We start from the raw sequence: 18,119 nt of genomic DNA, 5'->3' as shown, positions 1-18,119 counted from the left end.
GCAAAGGGGATGGAGTATAAAAGCAGGGAAGTCTTGCTACAGCTATACAAGGTTTTGGTGAGGCCACACCTGGAATACTGCGTGCTGTTTTGGCTTCCATATTTAAGAAAGGATATACTTGCTTTGGAGGCAGTTCAGAGAAGGTTAATTAGGTTGATTCCGGGGATGAGGGGGTTGCCTTTTGAGGAACAGTTGAGTAGTTTGGGTCTCTACTCATTGGAGTTCAGAAGAATGAGAGGTGATCTTATTGAAATGTGTAAGATTATGAGGGAGCTTGACAAGGCAGATGCAGAGAGGATGTTTCCACTGATGGGGGAAGACAAGAACTATAGGGCATGATCTTAGAATAAGGGGCCGCCCATTTAAAACAGAGATGAGGAGAAATCTCTTCTGAGGGTTGTAAATCTGTGGAATTCGCTACCTCAGAGAGCTGTGGAAGCTGGGACATTGAATAAATTTAAGACAGAAATGGACAATTTCTTAAATGATATGGGGTTATGGAGTTGAGTCGATGATCAGATCAGCCATGATCTTACTGAATGGCGGATCAGGTTCAAAGTGCCGTATGGCCTACTCCAGTTCCTATTTGTTCCGTTCTTATAACCGGTTCCAATGCCCCAGGAATCTAAAGCCCTTCCTCCTGCACCATCTCTCCAGCCACGCATTCATCTGCTCTATCCTCCCATTTTTGTACTCACTCGCGCGGGAGTAATTCGGAGAATAGAAACATAGAAATTTACAACACAGAAGGAGACCATTTCAGCCCATCGTATCCGCATCGGTCGACAAAGAGCCGTATTGCCCTTGGTCAGCAATCCTAAAGGTTACATGTAAACCTATGAACAATGACGGAAAGGCAAAGAGCACCTAGGCCAACCAGTCCGCCTCACACCACTGCAACACCCCTTATACTGAAAACATCTACACTTCACCCCAACCCGAGCCATGTGATCTCCTGGGAGAGGCAAAAACCAGATAAAAACTCAGGCTAATTTTGGGAGAAAAAATCTGGGAAAATTCCTCTCTGACCCTCCAGGTGATCGAAACTAGTTCAGGAGATCACCCTGGCCGTATTCTATTCCCTGCAGTACTTACCATTATATCTGCATCGTCCAACAAAAGGTCAGTCTGTCTGATCCCAATTACCAGCTCTCGATCCGTAACCCTGCAGGTTACTGCACTTCAAGTGCCCATCCAACCATCTCTTAAAAGTGGTGAGGGTTTCTGCATCCATCACTCTTCTAGGCAGCGCGTTCCAGATCCCCACAACCCTATGCGTAAAGAAGCCCCCCCTCTCCTCAAATCTCCTTTAAATCTTCCACCAACAACCTTAAAACAATGCCCCTCATAATAGATCCCATCGACCAGTGGAAATAGACCCTTACTATCCACTATGTCCCCCCTCAATATTTTGTACACCTAATGAAGTCTCCTCTCAACCTCCTCCGTTCCAATGAGAACAAACCCAGCCTATCCAATCTGTCCTCATAACTAAGATTCTACATTCCAGGCAGCATCCTCGTAAATCTCCTCTGCTTCCTCTCTAGTGCAATTACGTCCTTCCCATAATATGGTGGGCAGAACTGTACGCAGTACTCCAGATGTAGCCTAACCAAAGTATTATACAATTTAAGCATAACCTCCCTTTTATATTCTATGCCTCGGCCAATAAAGGCAAAGATTCCGTATGCCGCCTTAACCACCTTATCCACCTGGCCTGCTACTTTCAGGGATCTGTGGACAAGCACTCCAAGGTTCCTTTGTTCATCTACACTATTAAATGGCCTACCGTTTAATGTGTATGCCCGTTCCTTATTAGCCCTCCCAAAGTGCATCACCTCACACTTCACTGAATTAAATTCCATTTGTCACTGTCTGCCCACCTGACCAGTAGATTGATATCCTCCTGCAGCCCATGACTTTCCTCTTCATTATCAACCACACAGCCAATTTTATTGTTGTCTGCAAACTTCTTAATCATACTCCCTATATTCAAATCTAGATAATTGATATATACCACAAAAAGTAAGAGACCTAGTACTGAACTCTGTGGAACCCCACTGGAAACATCCTTCCAGTCACAAAAACATCCATCAATCATTACCCTTTGCTTCCTACCTCCAAGCCAATTTTGGATACAACTTGACACTTTGCCCTGTATCCCATGGGCTTTAACCTTCATGATCAGTCTACCATGTGGGACCTTATCAAAAGCCTTGCTAAAGTCCATATATACTACGTCGTATGCACTACCCTCATCAACTTTCTTGGTTACCTCCTCAAAAAAATTCAATCAGTTTAGTCAAACACGATCTTCCCTTAACAAATCCGTGCTGACTGTCCCTAATTAATAATTGCCTTTCCAAATGCAGATTTATCCTATCTTTCAGGATTTTTTCCAATAATTTTCCCACCACTGAGGTTAGGCTGACAGGCCTGTAATTACTCGGCCTATTCCTTTTTCCCCTCCGAGGTCCTTTTTTTTATAAAAATCTCTTTTCTAACTCCCTAAAATCTGCCTATAGGACCTCATCCCTCTTTGTACCTATGTCGTTGGTACCAATATGGACCATGACCTCTGGCTGTTCATCCCTCAGAATGTTCTGCAGCCGCTCAGTGACATCCTTAACTCAGGCACCAGGGAGACAACACAACATCCTGGAGTCACGTATGCGGCCGCAGAAATGCCTGTTGGTTCCCCTAACTATCGAATCCCCTACCACTATTGCTCTCCCACTCTTCTTTACCCCCGCCCCCTCAGTACAGCTGAGCCACCTGTGGTGCTGTGGATTTGGCTCTGGCTTTACTCCCCAGAGGAATCATCACCCTCACTGGTACTCAACAGAATATTGGTTGGAGAGTGAGATGCACTTAGGGAACACCTGCATGACCTGCCTATCTGATGGAATAAAAGCCCACAGTCAATAACAGTCCGCAAGTCTCGTGTTTGCCCGGGGTAACTGGCCGCCATCTTGGACAGAGAGGGATCAGGGTGCCTGCGCGGCCATCTTGCTCGTGGCTTTCTCCCCGACAGGCTTGGGTTACAGCACCTCCACGGCCATCTTGGTACAGGAGCAGCGAGTGAGTGGGGCTTCAACGTCCCAGTGACCAGGAGAGAAAATCATTGCCTCATTGATTTTATTCTCACTTTGCACACAGCGGGTGAAGAACTGAACCCAACTAGAGCAGAGGGAGGGAGAAAACTGAGGATGGAGGAAATAAATGTTGGAGATGGTGTGATGGGTTTGGATTTCAGCACAGGGAGGAGGGAGAGTGTGTGGGATGGGGATTTACAGCTTTGGGGGAACAAGAGAGGAAAGAATGTTCCATAGCAATTAGAATTGTCTATCCTCAATTTCTATCCTACACTTCCAGTGCTGACTTTTGTAAACCCATTTTACAGGATATTAGATGAGCATTTGCAGATGGGAAACTCGAACCAAACATGATGTCAAGATCTGACAGAGTCACTCCATTCATCAGGACTTGAATATTATTGGCCTTTCAAAGTAGGAGAAATGTTTGTTTGTTCTGTCTGTGGGAAAAGATTTCAAACATCAGTGTGACTGGAAAAGCACCGAGACACACAAACCCGAGTGAGTGTGTTCCAGTGCACTGACTCTGGAAAGAGCTTGAACCAGTTACACAGCCTGAAAAACCATTCACAGCAGGGAGAAACCGTACACATGTTCAGTGTGTGGACGAGGCTTTAACTGATCGTTTAACCTGGAGAGACACAAGGACACCCGCACCACAGAGAAACTGTGGGAATGTGGGGACTGCGGGAAGCGATTCAGATCCCCCTCCCGGCTGGAAACTCATCGGCGCATTCACACTGGGTAGAGGTCGTTCACCTGCCCCATGTGTGGGAAGGGATTCACTCGTTCATCCAACCTGCTGATACACCAGCAAATTCACAGTGGGGAGAGGCCGTTGATCTGCTCCGTGTGTGGGAAGAGATTCACTCGTTCATCCCACCTTACTTCACACCAGCAAGTTCACACCAATAAGAGGCCATTTAAATGTTCTGATTGTGAAAAGGGCTTTAAAAGCAGAAATGATCTGATGAAACACCAACGAGTACACACCGGGGAGAGGCCATTCACCTGCTCTGAGAGTGGGAAGGGATTCACTCAGTTGTCCAACCTGCTGAGACACCAGCGAGTTCACAAGTGATGGCAGGGGTTGGATTCTGCTGTTATTTTTGCCATTAATCACATCCAGGACTGAACCATGTTCACTCGGACCATTGGGGTTTGTTGCTGCTGATGTAATTAATCCTTATAACTGGGCTGGAGTTTAATTTTCTGGATATCACAGAATCATAGAATGGTTACAGCACAGAAGGAGGCCTTTCGGCCCATGCCGGCTCTCTGCAAGGGCACTTCAGCTAGTCCCCCGCCCTTACCCCGTAGCCCAGTTTCAGGGACTTATCCAATTCCCTTTTTGAAAGCCATGATTGCGTCTAGCTCCACCACCCTTGCAATCAGTGCTTTCCAGATCCTAACCACTCGCTGCACAAATTTTCTCATGTCGCCTTTGGTTCTTTTGTCAATTATCTTGAAGCCGTGTCCTCTGGTTCTCGACCCTTCCGCCAATCGGAACAGTTTCTCTCTACTCGGTCCAGACCCCTCATAATTTTGAACACCTCGATCAAATCCCCTCTCAACCTTCTGTTCTAAGAAGAACAACCCCAGCTTCACCAGTCTATCCATGTAACTGAAGTCCCTCATCCCTGGAATCATTCTTGTCAATCTTTTCTGCACCCTCTGTCAAACAACTGTTAAATAAATCAGCTTTGTTTCCTACATACAGTGAGTCGATTCCTTGATTTCTCCAAGAGGAGACTAATTGATGTCCTGTTACCGACTGTTCCATTTTTGAACCTTTTCTCCTTTGTTAAAGGAAGACTTGTATTTATAAAGTGCCTTTCACCACCTCAGGAATTCCCAAAGCCCTTTACAACCAATGAAGTAACTTTTAAATGCAGTTGCTGCTGTAGTGTCGGAGATGCAGCAACAAATTTGCACACAGCAGGCTCCCACACACAGCAATGTGATAATGACCAGATAATCTGTTTTAATGATGTTGGTCGAGCGATAAATGTTAGCCAGGACACCAGGGAAAATTCCCACTTACTTGGAAATAATGTCATGAGATATTTTACGCCCACTTGAGGGGTCAGATGGGGTTGAATGTCTCATGTGAAAGACGGCACCTCTGACAGTGCAGCGCTCCCCCTCTACTGTATTGGAATGTCGGCCTAAATTTTATGCTCCAGGCTCTGGAGGTGGACTTGAACCGACTGACTCAGAGACTAGTGTGCTACGCCTGAGCCATGACTAACAGCTCATTGCTCTGGAATATTTCAGTTCTCTTACCATCGGTTACTCTCCTGGACAAGTCCGAGCTTCCCATACCTTCCACAGTACCTCTCCCAGCCTTAGGATCCCGGGAAGGTATTGGTAACATACCTGTGTACCTGCCCTGGGAGTGTTTGATGGGACAGTGTAGGGAGATCTTTATTTTGTATTTAACCTGTGCTGTTCCTGCCCTGGGTGTGTTCAATGGGACAGTGTAGAGGGAAGCTTTCTCTGTATCGAACCCCTGCTGTACCTACACTGGGGTTTTTTTGAGACAGAGTAGAGGCATCTTTATTCTGTATTTAACCAGTGCAGTGTCTGCCCTGGGAGAGTGTAGAGGGGGCTTTACTCCATATCTAACCCGTGCTGTAGCGTCCCTGGGAATGTTTGATGGGACAGTGTAGAGGGAGCTTTACTCTGTATATAAATCATGCTGTACTAGCCCTGGGAGTGTTTGATGGGACAGTGTAGAGGGAGTTTTATTCTGTATCTAACCTGTTCAGTCCCTGCCCTGCGAGTGTTTACATAAGAACTCGGAGCAGGAGTAGGCCATTCGGCCCCTCGAGCCTGCTCTGCCATTCAATGAGATCATGGCTGATCTACCTTAACTCCACGTTCTTGCACTATCTCCATATCCATTGATTCGCTTAATATCCAAAAATCTAGCGATCTCTGCCTTGAATGTACTCAACAACTAAGCATCCACAGCCTTCGGTGTAGAGAATACCAGAGATTCACCAGTGAAAAAGTTTCTCCTCTTCTCTGTCCTAAATGGCTGACCCCTCATTCTGAGACTATGACCCTTTGGGTTCAAGACTACCCAGCAAGAGGAAAGATCCTCCCCCTGTATCTACCCTGTCAAGCCCTGTAAGAATTTTTTTATGTTTCAATGAAATCACACCTCATTCTTCTAAACTCTTGAGAATATATGCCTTGTCTACTCAATCTCTCCGCATAGGACAATCCCCCCATCCCAGGAATCAGTCTGGTGAACCTGGCCGTGAATATGGGTTGAGGAATTCACATGGAGGCTTCATTTAAGGTTTCATTACCCCTGAACAAAGTTTCCATCAGGGCCTCGATGCAATCATCCACGATAAGCTCATGGGTGGGAAGGGCCTTGTTTGCAAGCCAACGGACATTCTGGAGGGAGATGTGGAAGGGTTCGGTGATGGCTGCCCCACTATCTACGTCCACAGGGTCAGCGCTGGGGGCGGGGGGTGAAGGGGGAGTTGGACGGGGAGGAGATTGGCAAGATTAGCCCCCAGTGGCCCACTGGGTGGGAAGGTCGGCAAGAGAGTAGGATGGGACTGTTGGTCTTGCTGCTCCTGAGGAGGCAGCGATGAGTGTCTCGATGGGCCCTTTGGAGGATGCTGAGAGGGGCACCAAGGGAAGCTGCAGGCTTGTTTAGGAGGGAGTCAAGCCTGGGACAGCGGCAGGAGAGTAGGAAGGTCAAAGAGTAATGAAGGATTGGGTAGGGATTTGGGAGGGCAGAGTATCCAAAAGAGAGGACATGAAAGGAGGTGCGACAATAGGAGAGCGCGGTCAGGCAGGGATAGAGAGAAAAGGAAAAGGGGAAAAAGTTGAAAAGTATTGAATGACTCTGCCCGAGCAGCAGCCAAAGTGCACACATGAATGGACACGGGAAAAGCTCAGGTTACATCGGCCTTGTTACATGTGATAATTAATGGGATACATATTTCCTGGCAGCAGGTTGGAGACAATAGTGGGGAGACCAGGGTCAAAGTCCGAGGTCCCATGGAGGGACAAAGCTGGTGTAAGTAGGATGGGGCCGGCAGGGAGCATTGCCAGACCGCTGTCCAAATTCAGAGACAGGTGTAGCAGGCGAGTGAAGTCCAGAGTTTGAGGAGGGAGGTTGTTACTGTAGGAACAAGAGTCGGTGGCGGGAAAGGAAGCTGATGGCGAAATAGACGCAAGTTGCAGGTCACTGTAGATCAAAGTGGTGGAGAAAAAATAAAACCACAAGCCAGCGAGCAGCAAAGCTGGAAACCAGTAGAACGAGTCACCGGACAGCGAGTGAAACAGCTTAGTTATAGGCCAACAGCGCTGAAAAACCACTGGAACCAGTTCAGCAGACACACAGCCGCAGTATCAATTTTAAAACTTTTTTTTTAAGCAGCAAAGAGAGAGAGAGACGAAGCAGATAAATCTTACAATGTAGACCAGTTGTGGCCACGGCAGGGGGTGGTAAGAAAGGACTTAATTGATCAAGATAAGGTTCGCACATAGTAAGGAAGACTCCACTTGGTAATAACTCTTGGAAGCAAGAGACAAGTTGAGATAACAGCAGAATGTCTCTGTGTCTTGTAGAAACAAGCAGGCAATTAGTAGCAACACACATGGTTAACTGAGGGACAAAAAAGGTATAAAGATAGACAAGTTCGGACAGTCCAGAGCAAGAATCCGGGAACAACACTCAACAGAAGCACAGACCAGGGAGCGACCCTTGAAGGAACAGTGTCAGGACCGGATTGATCACCCGGGATGTATTGGATAACAGTGTATTTTGAGTGGCAAGGAACACCTTTTGTAATGCTTTGTCTGCAGAGTTGAGTTAAGCAGAGTGTTGTACTTTTCAAGTATTAAACAAACATTAACGATACTGTCATTTGTCTAGTGTGTAATTTGATATTTAACTCAGGCACTACTAGTCACATGACTAGCGAAATTGCCATTTGCGCAACAGTGGAGAGCACTGGTTCATACAATCACAGGACAGAGAGTGGAGAGCATCAGTTCATACAATCACAGGACAGAGAGTGGAGAGCACCAGTTCATACAATCACAGGACAGAGAGTGGAGAGCACCAGTTCATACAATCACAGGACAGAGAGTGGAGAGCACCAGTTCATACAATCACAGGACAGAGAGTGGAGAGCACCAGTTCATACAATCACAGGACAGAGAGTGGAGAGCACCAGTTCATACAATCACAGGACAGAGAGTGGAGAGCATCAGTTGATACAAATCACAGATCAGAAAGTGGAGAGCACCAGTTCATACAATCACAGGACAGAGAGTGGAGAGCATCAGTTCATACAATCACAGGACAGAGAGTGGAGAGCACCAGTTCATACAATCACAGGACAGAAGTTGGATCATTGGTCTTTGAAATGATTACTTCTCATTGTGCCTTTTGATCTACCCAAGAATTGATTTAATGATTTACTGAGACAGCTAGAGACTGATTTAACTTTTCAATTACTCAAGTTCTGATTTTAAGTTTACTTATAATTAATCTATATATGAATCAATTTTGTTTCAATATAATTGATCTTGATTATACTGAGAGTACTATCATAGAATCCCTATTCTAGTATTCCCTATTCACTGTGTAAACTGAGTTTTTCCTGTGTCTATTTGCTGCCGCTTCAGACCCGAGCCATTCCCTTCTATTTCCACTTCCTTCTCCCGCTTTTTCTTTTCTCTCTATCCCTCCCTGACCAATCTCTTCTGTCGTCATGTCGCCTTTCATCTCTCCTCTCTAGGAAAATCTGCCCTCCCAAATCCCTCCCCTAACCCTTCATTACTCTCCGACCTCCCTACTCTCCTGCCACCGTCCCAGGCTCGACTCCCTTTGAGACAAGCCTGCAGCTTCCCTCTGTGCCTCTCTTGGCATCCGCCGAAGGGCCCAACGTGGCTCTCGTCGCTGTCTCCTCACGAGCAGCAACCCCAACTGTCCCATCCTCCTCTCACCGACCTTGCCACCCAGCTTGGGGAGGGGGGGGGGGGGCTAACCTTGCCAATCTCCTCCCCGTCCAACTCACCCCTCCAATCCCTGACCCTGTGGATGCTAGCAGTGGATCAGCCATCACCGATTCTCTCTGCATCTCCTTGCAGAATGTCCGTTCACTTGCGGACAAGGCCCTTGTCATCCATGAGCTTATCGTGGATGATTGCATCGACATCATGGCCCTGACTGAAACTTGGCTGAGGGATGATGACACATTATCTTTAAATGAAGCCGCCCCTCCCTTCGGTGGTGTGGCTCTCATCATCAAATCCCACCTTGGTCTGTCCCCCTACTCCTCCGGCATTTTCTCCTCCTTTGAACATCTCACCTTATTCCACCCCTCTCACCTCATTTAAATTTCTCGTTCTCTATCGCCCTCCCAAGTAAGATTAAAATATTATCGCGGATATATCCTCACTGCTCTCCTCCCTCAGCACCAAGTGACTTCTCATCCTCGGTGATTTCAACCTCCATCTCAATTCAAGTGAACTCCTCAACCCATACTCACGGCCTCCCCCTTGACCTTGCCATTTCTCGTGGCCTCGATATTCCTACCGTGTCAATTACAGATAAGGCCATCTCTGACCATTTCCTTGTATCGCTCTCCACCCACATCCCCCGTCCCCCACCCAAATCTACTTCCTTCTGCATCCTCCCCGGGAAAATACTTTCTTCAAACTCTCTTACAACTGCACTTATCAACTCCAACTGTCCAGCCTTTGGCCCTCCTTTCACCATGACATTTCTGTAGCCACCGATCTGCTCACCCACACCCTCACTACCACCTTTGATGCCCTAGTCCCTGTTATTACTCTCTCTCTCACCCTGGCCATTCCCCCCGGTACAGCTCTTACCTTTGCTCCAAGTCCAAAGAGCGCAGACTTGAACAGATGTGGCAGACAAGTTGTTTAGCCATTCATCACGAGATCTGGCTCGACCACATAAAGCATTTTCAGGTCCTACTCTTGTCTGTAAAAACTGCTCACTGTTCCAGGATCATTCTGGAATGCAAAGCTAACCCCCAGCTACTATTCTCTACTGCTAACCGTCTCCTTAAACCCTTCTCCCCTGTCTCCACCACACTCACCTCCAACAAACTCATGGACTTCTTTGTCTCAAAGATTGAGACCATCCGATCATCTGCCTCTTCCAGTTCCCTTCCTTCCCCTCGCCCATGGGGGCAATGTTCCTCTGAGGTGCCCCCTTGCCCTAATTCTAAACTCGCATCTTTCTCTAGTTTCTCTCTGATCTCTCCACACTCATCTTGTCCGTGAGACCCACTTCCTGCTCCCTTGACCCTATTCCCACTAAACTGATGACCACACAACTTCCTTTTCTAGCTCCCATGTTAGTTGACATTGTTAACGGTTCTCTCTCCTCAGGTACTGTCCCCTTCATGGTCTACAGAGCAGTAGTGAAAGCCGCCTTCCTATATGCTTCAGAGAATGGACCATGTACAGCAGGCACCTCAAAGCACTGGAGAAGGACCAATGCTGCCTCCGTAAGATCCTGCAAATCCATTGGCAGGAAAGGTGCACCAACGTCAGTGTTCTCGCTCAAGCCAACATCCCCAGCATTGAGGCATTGACCACACTCAATCAGCTCTAATGGATGGGCCACATTGTCCACATGCCCGATACTAGACTCCAAAACAAGTGCTCTACTCGGAGTTCCAACACGGCATGTGAGCCCCAGGTGGGCAGAGGAAACACTGCAAGGACACCCTCTGTGGAAGAAAGAATCTATGAATCTATGGCTTATGGTAAAGGGAAGGGTTAAATTCTGTTTTTGCTATATTTGAAGAAATAATAGGACTAGAACAACACCCACACTTTTTAGCCTTGAAACTTAGAAATGTAATTAAATGACTATCCGGTATTAAAATGGAGTCTCCTGATATTCTGCTTATCAGACTGTGAACAGGGAGAAACTATGCCAGGACAGATAGAGTGTGTGCCTCCCGAGACGACCTTTGTACTCACGGAACTAATGAATAAGATTCCTTTTCTATTTCTGTATAAAGATAGGGACAATTTGCTTGTACAGGAGAGTTTTCTGCCTTGCTACAGTCCAAGCAGGCTCTCCGAAATATCTCGCTTTTTAAAAATAAAATTCTCTCGAAGCACGACTCTGAAAGCCTCCGCCTGAGTTAATTTAACTTAGAAATTTCCTCAAAACCTCCTTGAAAAAGTGCAACATCCCCATTGACAACTGGGAATCCCTGGCCCAAGACTACTCAAAGTGGAGGAGAAACAACTGAAAAGGCGCCGAACACCTCGAGTCTCTTCGCCGGGAGCAAGCGGAGATCAAATGCCAACAGCAGAAGGAGCGCGCGGCAACCCAAGCACTCCACCCACCCGTCCCTTCAACCACTATCTGCCCCACCTGTGACAGAGACTGTAGGTCCCGCATTCGACTTCATTCACCTGAGAACTCATATTAATGTGGAAGCAAGTCATCCTCGACTCCGAGGGACTGCCTAAAAAGAACTGTCCCCCTCTCCTTCAAATCTGCTGTCATCACCCCTCTCCTCAAAAAAAAAATAGCTCTTGACTCCACTGTGTTTGTTAGCTTCCACCCCATCTCCAACTCCCTTTCCTCTCCAAAGTCCTTGAATGTGTTGCCTCCTCCCAAATTCATGCCCACCTTTCCCAGAATTCCATGTATGAATCCCTTCAATCTGGTTTCCGCCCTTGCCACAGTACTGAAACTTCTCTCATCAAAGTCACAAATTACATTCTTTGTAAATGTGACGAAGGTAAACTAACTCTCCTCATCCCCCTCAACCTGTCTGCAATCTTTGACACAGTTAACCACTCCATACTTCTTCAACGCCTCTCCACCATCATCCAGCTGGGTGGACTGCACTCGCTTAGTTCCATTCCTATCTATCTAATCATAACCAGAAAATCTCCTGCAATGGCTTCTCTTCCCACCCCCGCATCATTACCTCTGGTGTCCCCCAAAGATCTATCCTTGGTCCCCTCCGATCTCTCATCTATATGCTGCCTCTTGGCGATGTCATCCGAAACATAGAAAATAAGTGCAGGAGTAGGCCATTCAGTCCTTCGAGCCTGCACCTCCATTCAATAAGATCATGGCTGATCATTCCCTCATACCCCTTTCCTGCTTTCTCTCCATACCCCTTGATCCCCTTAGCCATAAGGGCCATATCTAACTCCCTCTTGATATATCCAATGAACTGGCATCAACAACTCTCTGCGGCAGGGAATTCCACAGGTTAACAATCCTCTGAGTGAAGAAGTTTCTCCTCATCTCGATCCTAAATGGCTTACCCCTTATCCTTAGACTGTGACCCCTGGTTCTGGACTTCCCCAACATTGGAACATTCTTCCTGCATCTAACCTGTCCAGTCCCGTCAGAATTTTATATGTTTCTATGAGATCCCCTCTCATCCTTCTAAACTCCAGTGAATACAGGCCGAGTCAATCCAGTCTCTCCTCATATGTCAGTTCTGCCATTCCGGGAATCAGTCTGGTGAACCTTCGCTGCACTCCCTCAATAGAAAGAACGTCCTTCCTCAGATTAGGAGACCAAAACTGAAAACACGGAGTCAGGTTCCACATGTATGCTGATGACACCTAGCTCTACCTCTTCATCATTTCTCTCGACCCCTCCATGGTCTCTAAATTGTCAGACTGCTTGGCTGACATCCAGTACTGGATGAGCATAAATGTTCTGCAATTAAATATTGGGAAGACTGAATCCATTGTCTTTGGTCCACGCCACGAACTGCGTTCCCCAGCCACTGACTCCATCCCTTTCCCTAGCATCTACCTGAGGCTAAACCAGACAGTTCACAACCTAGGCATCATATTTGACCCTGAAATGAGCATATGGCCACATCCGCGGCATAACTAAATCCCATCTATTTCCACCTCCGTAACATTGCCCGCATCTGCCCTGCCTCAGCTCACCTCCTGCTGAAACTCTCATCCATGCCTTTGTTACCTCTACTTACCTTGACTACTCCAACGCACATTCTACCCTACGTAAACTTGAGGTAATCCACAACTCGACTGCCCGTGTCCTAACTCGCTCCAAGTCCCGATCACTGATCATCCATGTGCTCGCTGACCTACATTGGCTCCCGGTTAAGCAACGCCTCGATTTCAAAATTCACATCCTTGTTTACAAATCCCTCCATGGCCTCGCCCCTCCCAATCGCTTATCTCTTTTAGCCTCACAACGCCACGTGATATCTGTGTTCCTCAAACTCTGCCCTCTTGAGCATTCCTGATCAGAACTGTTCCACCATCGGTGTCCGGGCCTTCAGCTGCCTGGGCCCGAAGCTCTGGAACTCCCTCCCTAAACCTCTCTGCCTCTGGACATTTCTTTCCTCCTTTAAAGACTTTGCTTAAAATCTACCTCTTTGACCAAGCTTTTGGTCATCTGCTGTAATTTGTTCTTATGTGCCTCGGTGTCAAATTTATTTGCTTTGTCTTGTAACACTGCAAGCACCTTGGGACATTTTACTATGTTAAAAGTGCTATAAAAATAAAGTTGTTGATGTTGTTGATAGCAATGGGAGCTCGTACAACCGGAGCTCCCATTATTATCAATGAGAATACTAAATGTTCATTGGTGGTCCAGGTCCACGTTATCCCAGGATATGAATATATACCTGGAAGACCATGTTCCTGTACATTGCACTGCGAAAATAGGACTCCGATCACAATCCTATGTTCCTCCGAGTCCACCAGTTAATTTTGATTAAAAAATTCCAGTCGGAGGCATTCGCCCGAAAGAAGCCTCCGACCGCAATTTCCTCCCCAAAGTATTTGTTTAATTTCTCTGCCATTTTCTTATTCCATATTATAATTTCTCCTGTCTCAGCCTGTAGGGGACCCACATTTACTTTTGCTAATCTTTTCCTTTTTAACAATACTATAGAAGCTTTTACAATCTGTTTTTATGTCTCTCGTTAGTTTACTCTCATTCTATTTTCCCATTTCAGTTTCTTGGTCCTCCTTTGCTGAATTCTAAAATGCTCCCAATCCCCAGACTTACTGCTCTTTTTGGCAACATTATAAGCCTCTTCCTTTGATCTACAACTATCTTTAACTTCTCTTGTTAGTCACAGTTGGACCACCTTTCCTGTGGGGTTTGTGTGCCTTAAAGGAATGTATGTTTGCTGTAAATTATGTATTAATTCTTTAATGCGAGGCATTGCTTATCTACTTTCATACCTTTTAATGTAGTTTCCCAATCTATCTTAGGTAACTCACCCCTCATAGCTAAAAAGTTTGCTTTGTTTAAATTTAAGACCCTAGTTTTGGATTTAATGAAATCACTTTCAAACTTAATGTAACATTCTATCATATTATGGTCATTCTTCCGTTACCAGCACATCCCATGTACAAATAAACAAGACTCACTGTTAAAAGTTGTTGCTGTTAATAATCACAAATCATTTTTTACAAATCACTCCATAGCCTCGCCCCTCCCGATCTCGGGAATCTGTTGCAGCCCACAAGATGTCTGCACTCCTCAAATTCTGCCCTTTTGACCATCCCTGATTATAATCGCTCCACCATCGGTGTCCGGCCCTTCAGCTGCCTGGGCCCCGAGCTCTGGAGCTCCCTCCCTAAACCTCTCCGCCTCTTTCCTACTTTCAGACCCTCCTTAAAACCTACCTCTTTGACCCAGCTTTTGGTCATCTGCCGTAATTTCTTCGTTTGTAGCTCGATGTCAAATGTATGTGTTGTGTCCTGTAACACTGCTGTGAAGCGGCTTGGGACGTTTTACTACGTTAAAGGCGCTCTATAAAGAAAAGTTATTATTAATAGTGCAGGAGTGAGGGATTCAGTGAGTTGGGAGTCCGGCGCAGGCGCACTGCGAGTGGTACCGCCCCTCAGCACCGACGCGACCAGGAACGTCGAGGGCGATATGGGCGGGGCTGTTACGTCACCCGCTCGGCGTGCGTTGAGGCGGTTTAACGGTTTTCAAATCAGGAGCCACGTGACCCCCGAGCTGCCCAGCGCGCCTTCAACACAGTGGGCGGGGCTCTGTGGCGCTGCCGACTCCTATTGGTGGGCGTGGCTGACAATCTGCTGCGTTCAGCCAATAGACGGTCCGGACTCTCTAAGGGTCATTAATTTATGCAGCGAAGGCGCTCCGTGGCGGCACTGCCCATGCTTGGTGCCGCCCTCTCCACCCCCAGTCCCCGGATGCCAAGCAGTTTGCTATAACCAGCAGTTGGACAATGTGGGGAACCGGGGGCCGCAGGGAACCGGACTGATGGTGGGTGGCTGGGGCCGGGGCAGAGCGCTCGGCCGGCGGGCAGGGAGGGTGCGGTGAATCTGTGAGGGAAAACACCGGACTGAACACACAGCCCCGGAGCTCAGGGTTTGGGGACATGCGGGAGATAGACTGAAACTTCCAGTGAGATCAGACAGTGTGTAACCCGGGGGCCCAGTGAGCTCAGACAGTGTGTAACCCGGGGGCCCAGTGAGCTCAGAAGACAGTGTGTAACCCGGGGGCCCAGTGAGCTCAGACAGTGTGTAACCCGGGGGCCCAGTGAGATCAGACAGTGTGTAACCCGGGGGCCCGGTGAGATCAGACAGTGTGTAACCCGGGGGCCCGGTGAGATCAGACAGTGTGTAACCCGGGGGCCCGGTGAGATCAGACAGTGTGTAACCCGGGATCCCGGTGAGATCAGACAGTGTCTAACCCGGGGGCCCGGAGAGATCAGACAGTGTGTAACGCGGGGAGGATGGGCCCAGTGAGATCAGTCAGTGTGTAACCCGGGGAGAATTCTGGTGATTTTCTGTAAGTCCAGACGGGCGGGACAGGAATCTGAAGAATAGGATAAAATCAAACAGAAATACTGGACATATACTTTTCTGAAACATTGGAAAAACACTTTACACTACATTCCACTTCACAACATTAATATTCTTCTAATTTTCTGCCCTTTCATAATTAGATCTCCCGGTGAATGGCGGAGTGATTGAGAAAGTTCCACAGCTGGAAGGAAACAGGGATTGTGGACTGAGGAACAACAGCAGGTGAACCAGCACAGGATTGTGAGAGCACCAACCAGTGAGCCCCTTCCGATTGAAAGCGCTTCAATAGATCGACTGGGGAGGAAGGTAAGAGAAAGTGCCATTTACTCAGATACACACCGGTCCTGTAGACAGTACACACAGGTTACAAGGTAAGGCAGGAAATGAGACTGGGAGAGTCTGACCACCGAGCACAATTATCCAGCATGAGGCCGTGCAATGGGATGTGAAGTGAGATCACTTTCTGTCTCTAAACACACAGTCACAGTGAATCTTGTGTGTTTTAGAGTAAAGGGCTTTGATCTAAGAGGTGACTCCAGTTTGAGGCAGAGCCCAGCAGATGGACCCGTCTCTGTACATTCGGTGGGGCTGAACTCACACCGACACCATCAGATCTCAATGTTCAAATATTTCCCATCTGGTGAGAAAGCCATTGGAAAGATTGAACTGGAAGCATGTCGTCAATTCATTGATCACGATGCACAGACCAATCTGAAAGACCAGCACGGCCTATCACTGACAGAATCAGTTATTCATTCATGAACATTTGGAATTAACAGAAAATATATTGATAAGTACTACTATTGAAGCATTGATCACTCGAGGTATGTAGTATTCTAATAAAGTGAAACACAGATGAGGAGAGTTGCAATTTATTGATTGGCGTCGTACTTGACTCCGAGATGAGTTTCCGAACCCATATTCCCTCAATCACCAAGTACGTTTACTTCCAGCTCCATAACATCGCCGGTCTCTGCCCCTTCCTCAGCTCATCTGCTCAAACCCTCATCCATGCCTCTGTTACCACGACTTTGGACTATTCCATTGCTCTCCTGATCGGCCTCACACCTCGCACTCTCCGCAAACTTAAGCTTATCAAAAACACTCCTGACCGTATCCTTACTCAAGAACACAAGAAGTAGCAGCAGGTGTTGGCCATACGGCCCCTCCCATCTGCTCCGCCATTCAGTAAGATCTCTATTCGATAGAGAATTTCAAAGATGCACAACTCTTAAGTGAAGAAATATCTCATCTCAGTCTTCAATGGCCGATCTCTTATCCTAATGCTAGGACCCCTAATTTTAGACTATCCAGCCCGTGACAATTCTATGTTTCAATGATATCACCTTCCATTCTTCTAAACTCCAGAGAATATAGGCCTATTCTACTCAATCTGTCCTCAGCCCTCTCATCCCAACTTGTACCAATTTCCGTTCACCCATCACCCCTGTGCTCACTGAACTACATTGGCTCCTGCTCCATCGATTTCAAAATGCTCTTCCTTGTTTTGAAATCCATCAAGGACCTTGCCCCTCCCTATTGCTGTAACCTCCTCCAGCCCTACAACCCTCAGAGATCTTTGCATTCCTCCAATTCTAGCCTCTTGAGCAGTCCAATTTTCATCGATCCAATATTGGTGGCAATACCTTCAGCTGCCGAGGCCATAAGCTCTGGAATTCCCTCATTAAACCTCTGCACCTTCAAAATGCTCCTTAATACCTACCCTTTTGAACAAGCTTTTAATCCTGTTGTAGTATTTCCTTACGTGACTGGGTATCAAATTCTGTTTGCTAACGGTCCTGTGAAGTGCCTTGGGATATTTTACGATGTTTAAGGCGTGATATTAATGCAATTTGTTGCTGATAACAGGCATGGGGAATTGCAATAGATTGATAACTGCAGAGGAAGAGGATTGTTATGTATTGCTAACAGCGTGAATTATTTTAATGTGAGGTGGCCCTTGCACATTAGCTACCACACGAGCTTGGCAAAGCAAGGTCTTGGTCCAATGGCAAGGGGATCCAAGACGACTGGACACCAGGCTCTGCTGCATGTTTCCTCTGGCACTGACACTCACTGGGGTACAGTTTCCTCTGGCACTGTCCCTCACTGGGATACAGTTTCCTCTGGCACTGACTCTCACTGGGGTACAGTTTCCTCTGACTCTCACTGGGGTACAGTTTCCTCTGGCAC

The 18,119-nt window shown here is 47.1% G+C and overlaps 2 protein-coding genes across 6 annotated transcripts in view; one reads left to right on the top strand and one right to left on the bottom strand.

The window, feature by feature from the left end:
* Positions 1–14,964, bottom strand: part of LOC139273709 (zinc finger protein 271-like) — a 54,110-nt gene extending 39,146 nt beyond the window's left edge. Inside the window, exon 1 of the mRNA XM_070890752.1 lies at positions 14,775–14,964. Within this exon, the coding sequence (XP_070746853.1) occupies positions 14,775–14,798 (24 nt within the window). The 5' untranslated portion in view covers positions 14,799–14,964. The remainder of the gene's footprint in view (positions 1–14,774) is intronic.
* Positions 14,965–15,312: 348 nt separating this feature from the next.
* The window catches only part of LOC139273703 (zinc finger protein 436-like), a 93,953-nt gene continuing 91,146 nt past the window's right edge, over positions 15,313–18,119 (top strand). For all 5 annotated transcript variants that reach the window (XR_011595304.1, XM_070890733.1, XM_070890734.1 and 2 more), the window contains exons 1-2: positions 15,313–15,381; positions 16,067–16,232. The gene's annotated coding sequence lies outside the window, so the exon portion shown is untranslated. The remainder of the gene's footprint in view (positions 15,382–16,066; positions 16,233–18,119) is intronic.

The sequence above is a fragment of the Pristiophorus japonicus genome, chromosome 9 (assembly GCF_044704955.1).
Source record: "Pristiophorus japonicus isolate sPriJap1 chromosome 9, sPriJap1.hap1, whole genome shotgun sequence".
Classification (NCBI taxonomy): domain Eukaryota; kingdom Metazoa; phylum Chordata; class Chondrichthyes; family Pristiophoridae; genus Pristiophorus; species Pristiophorus japonicus.
This window is presented reverse-complemented; position numbering and strand designations above follow the sequence as displayed.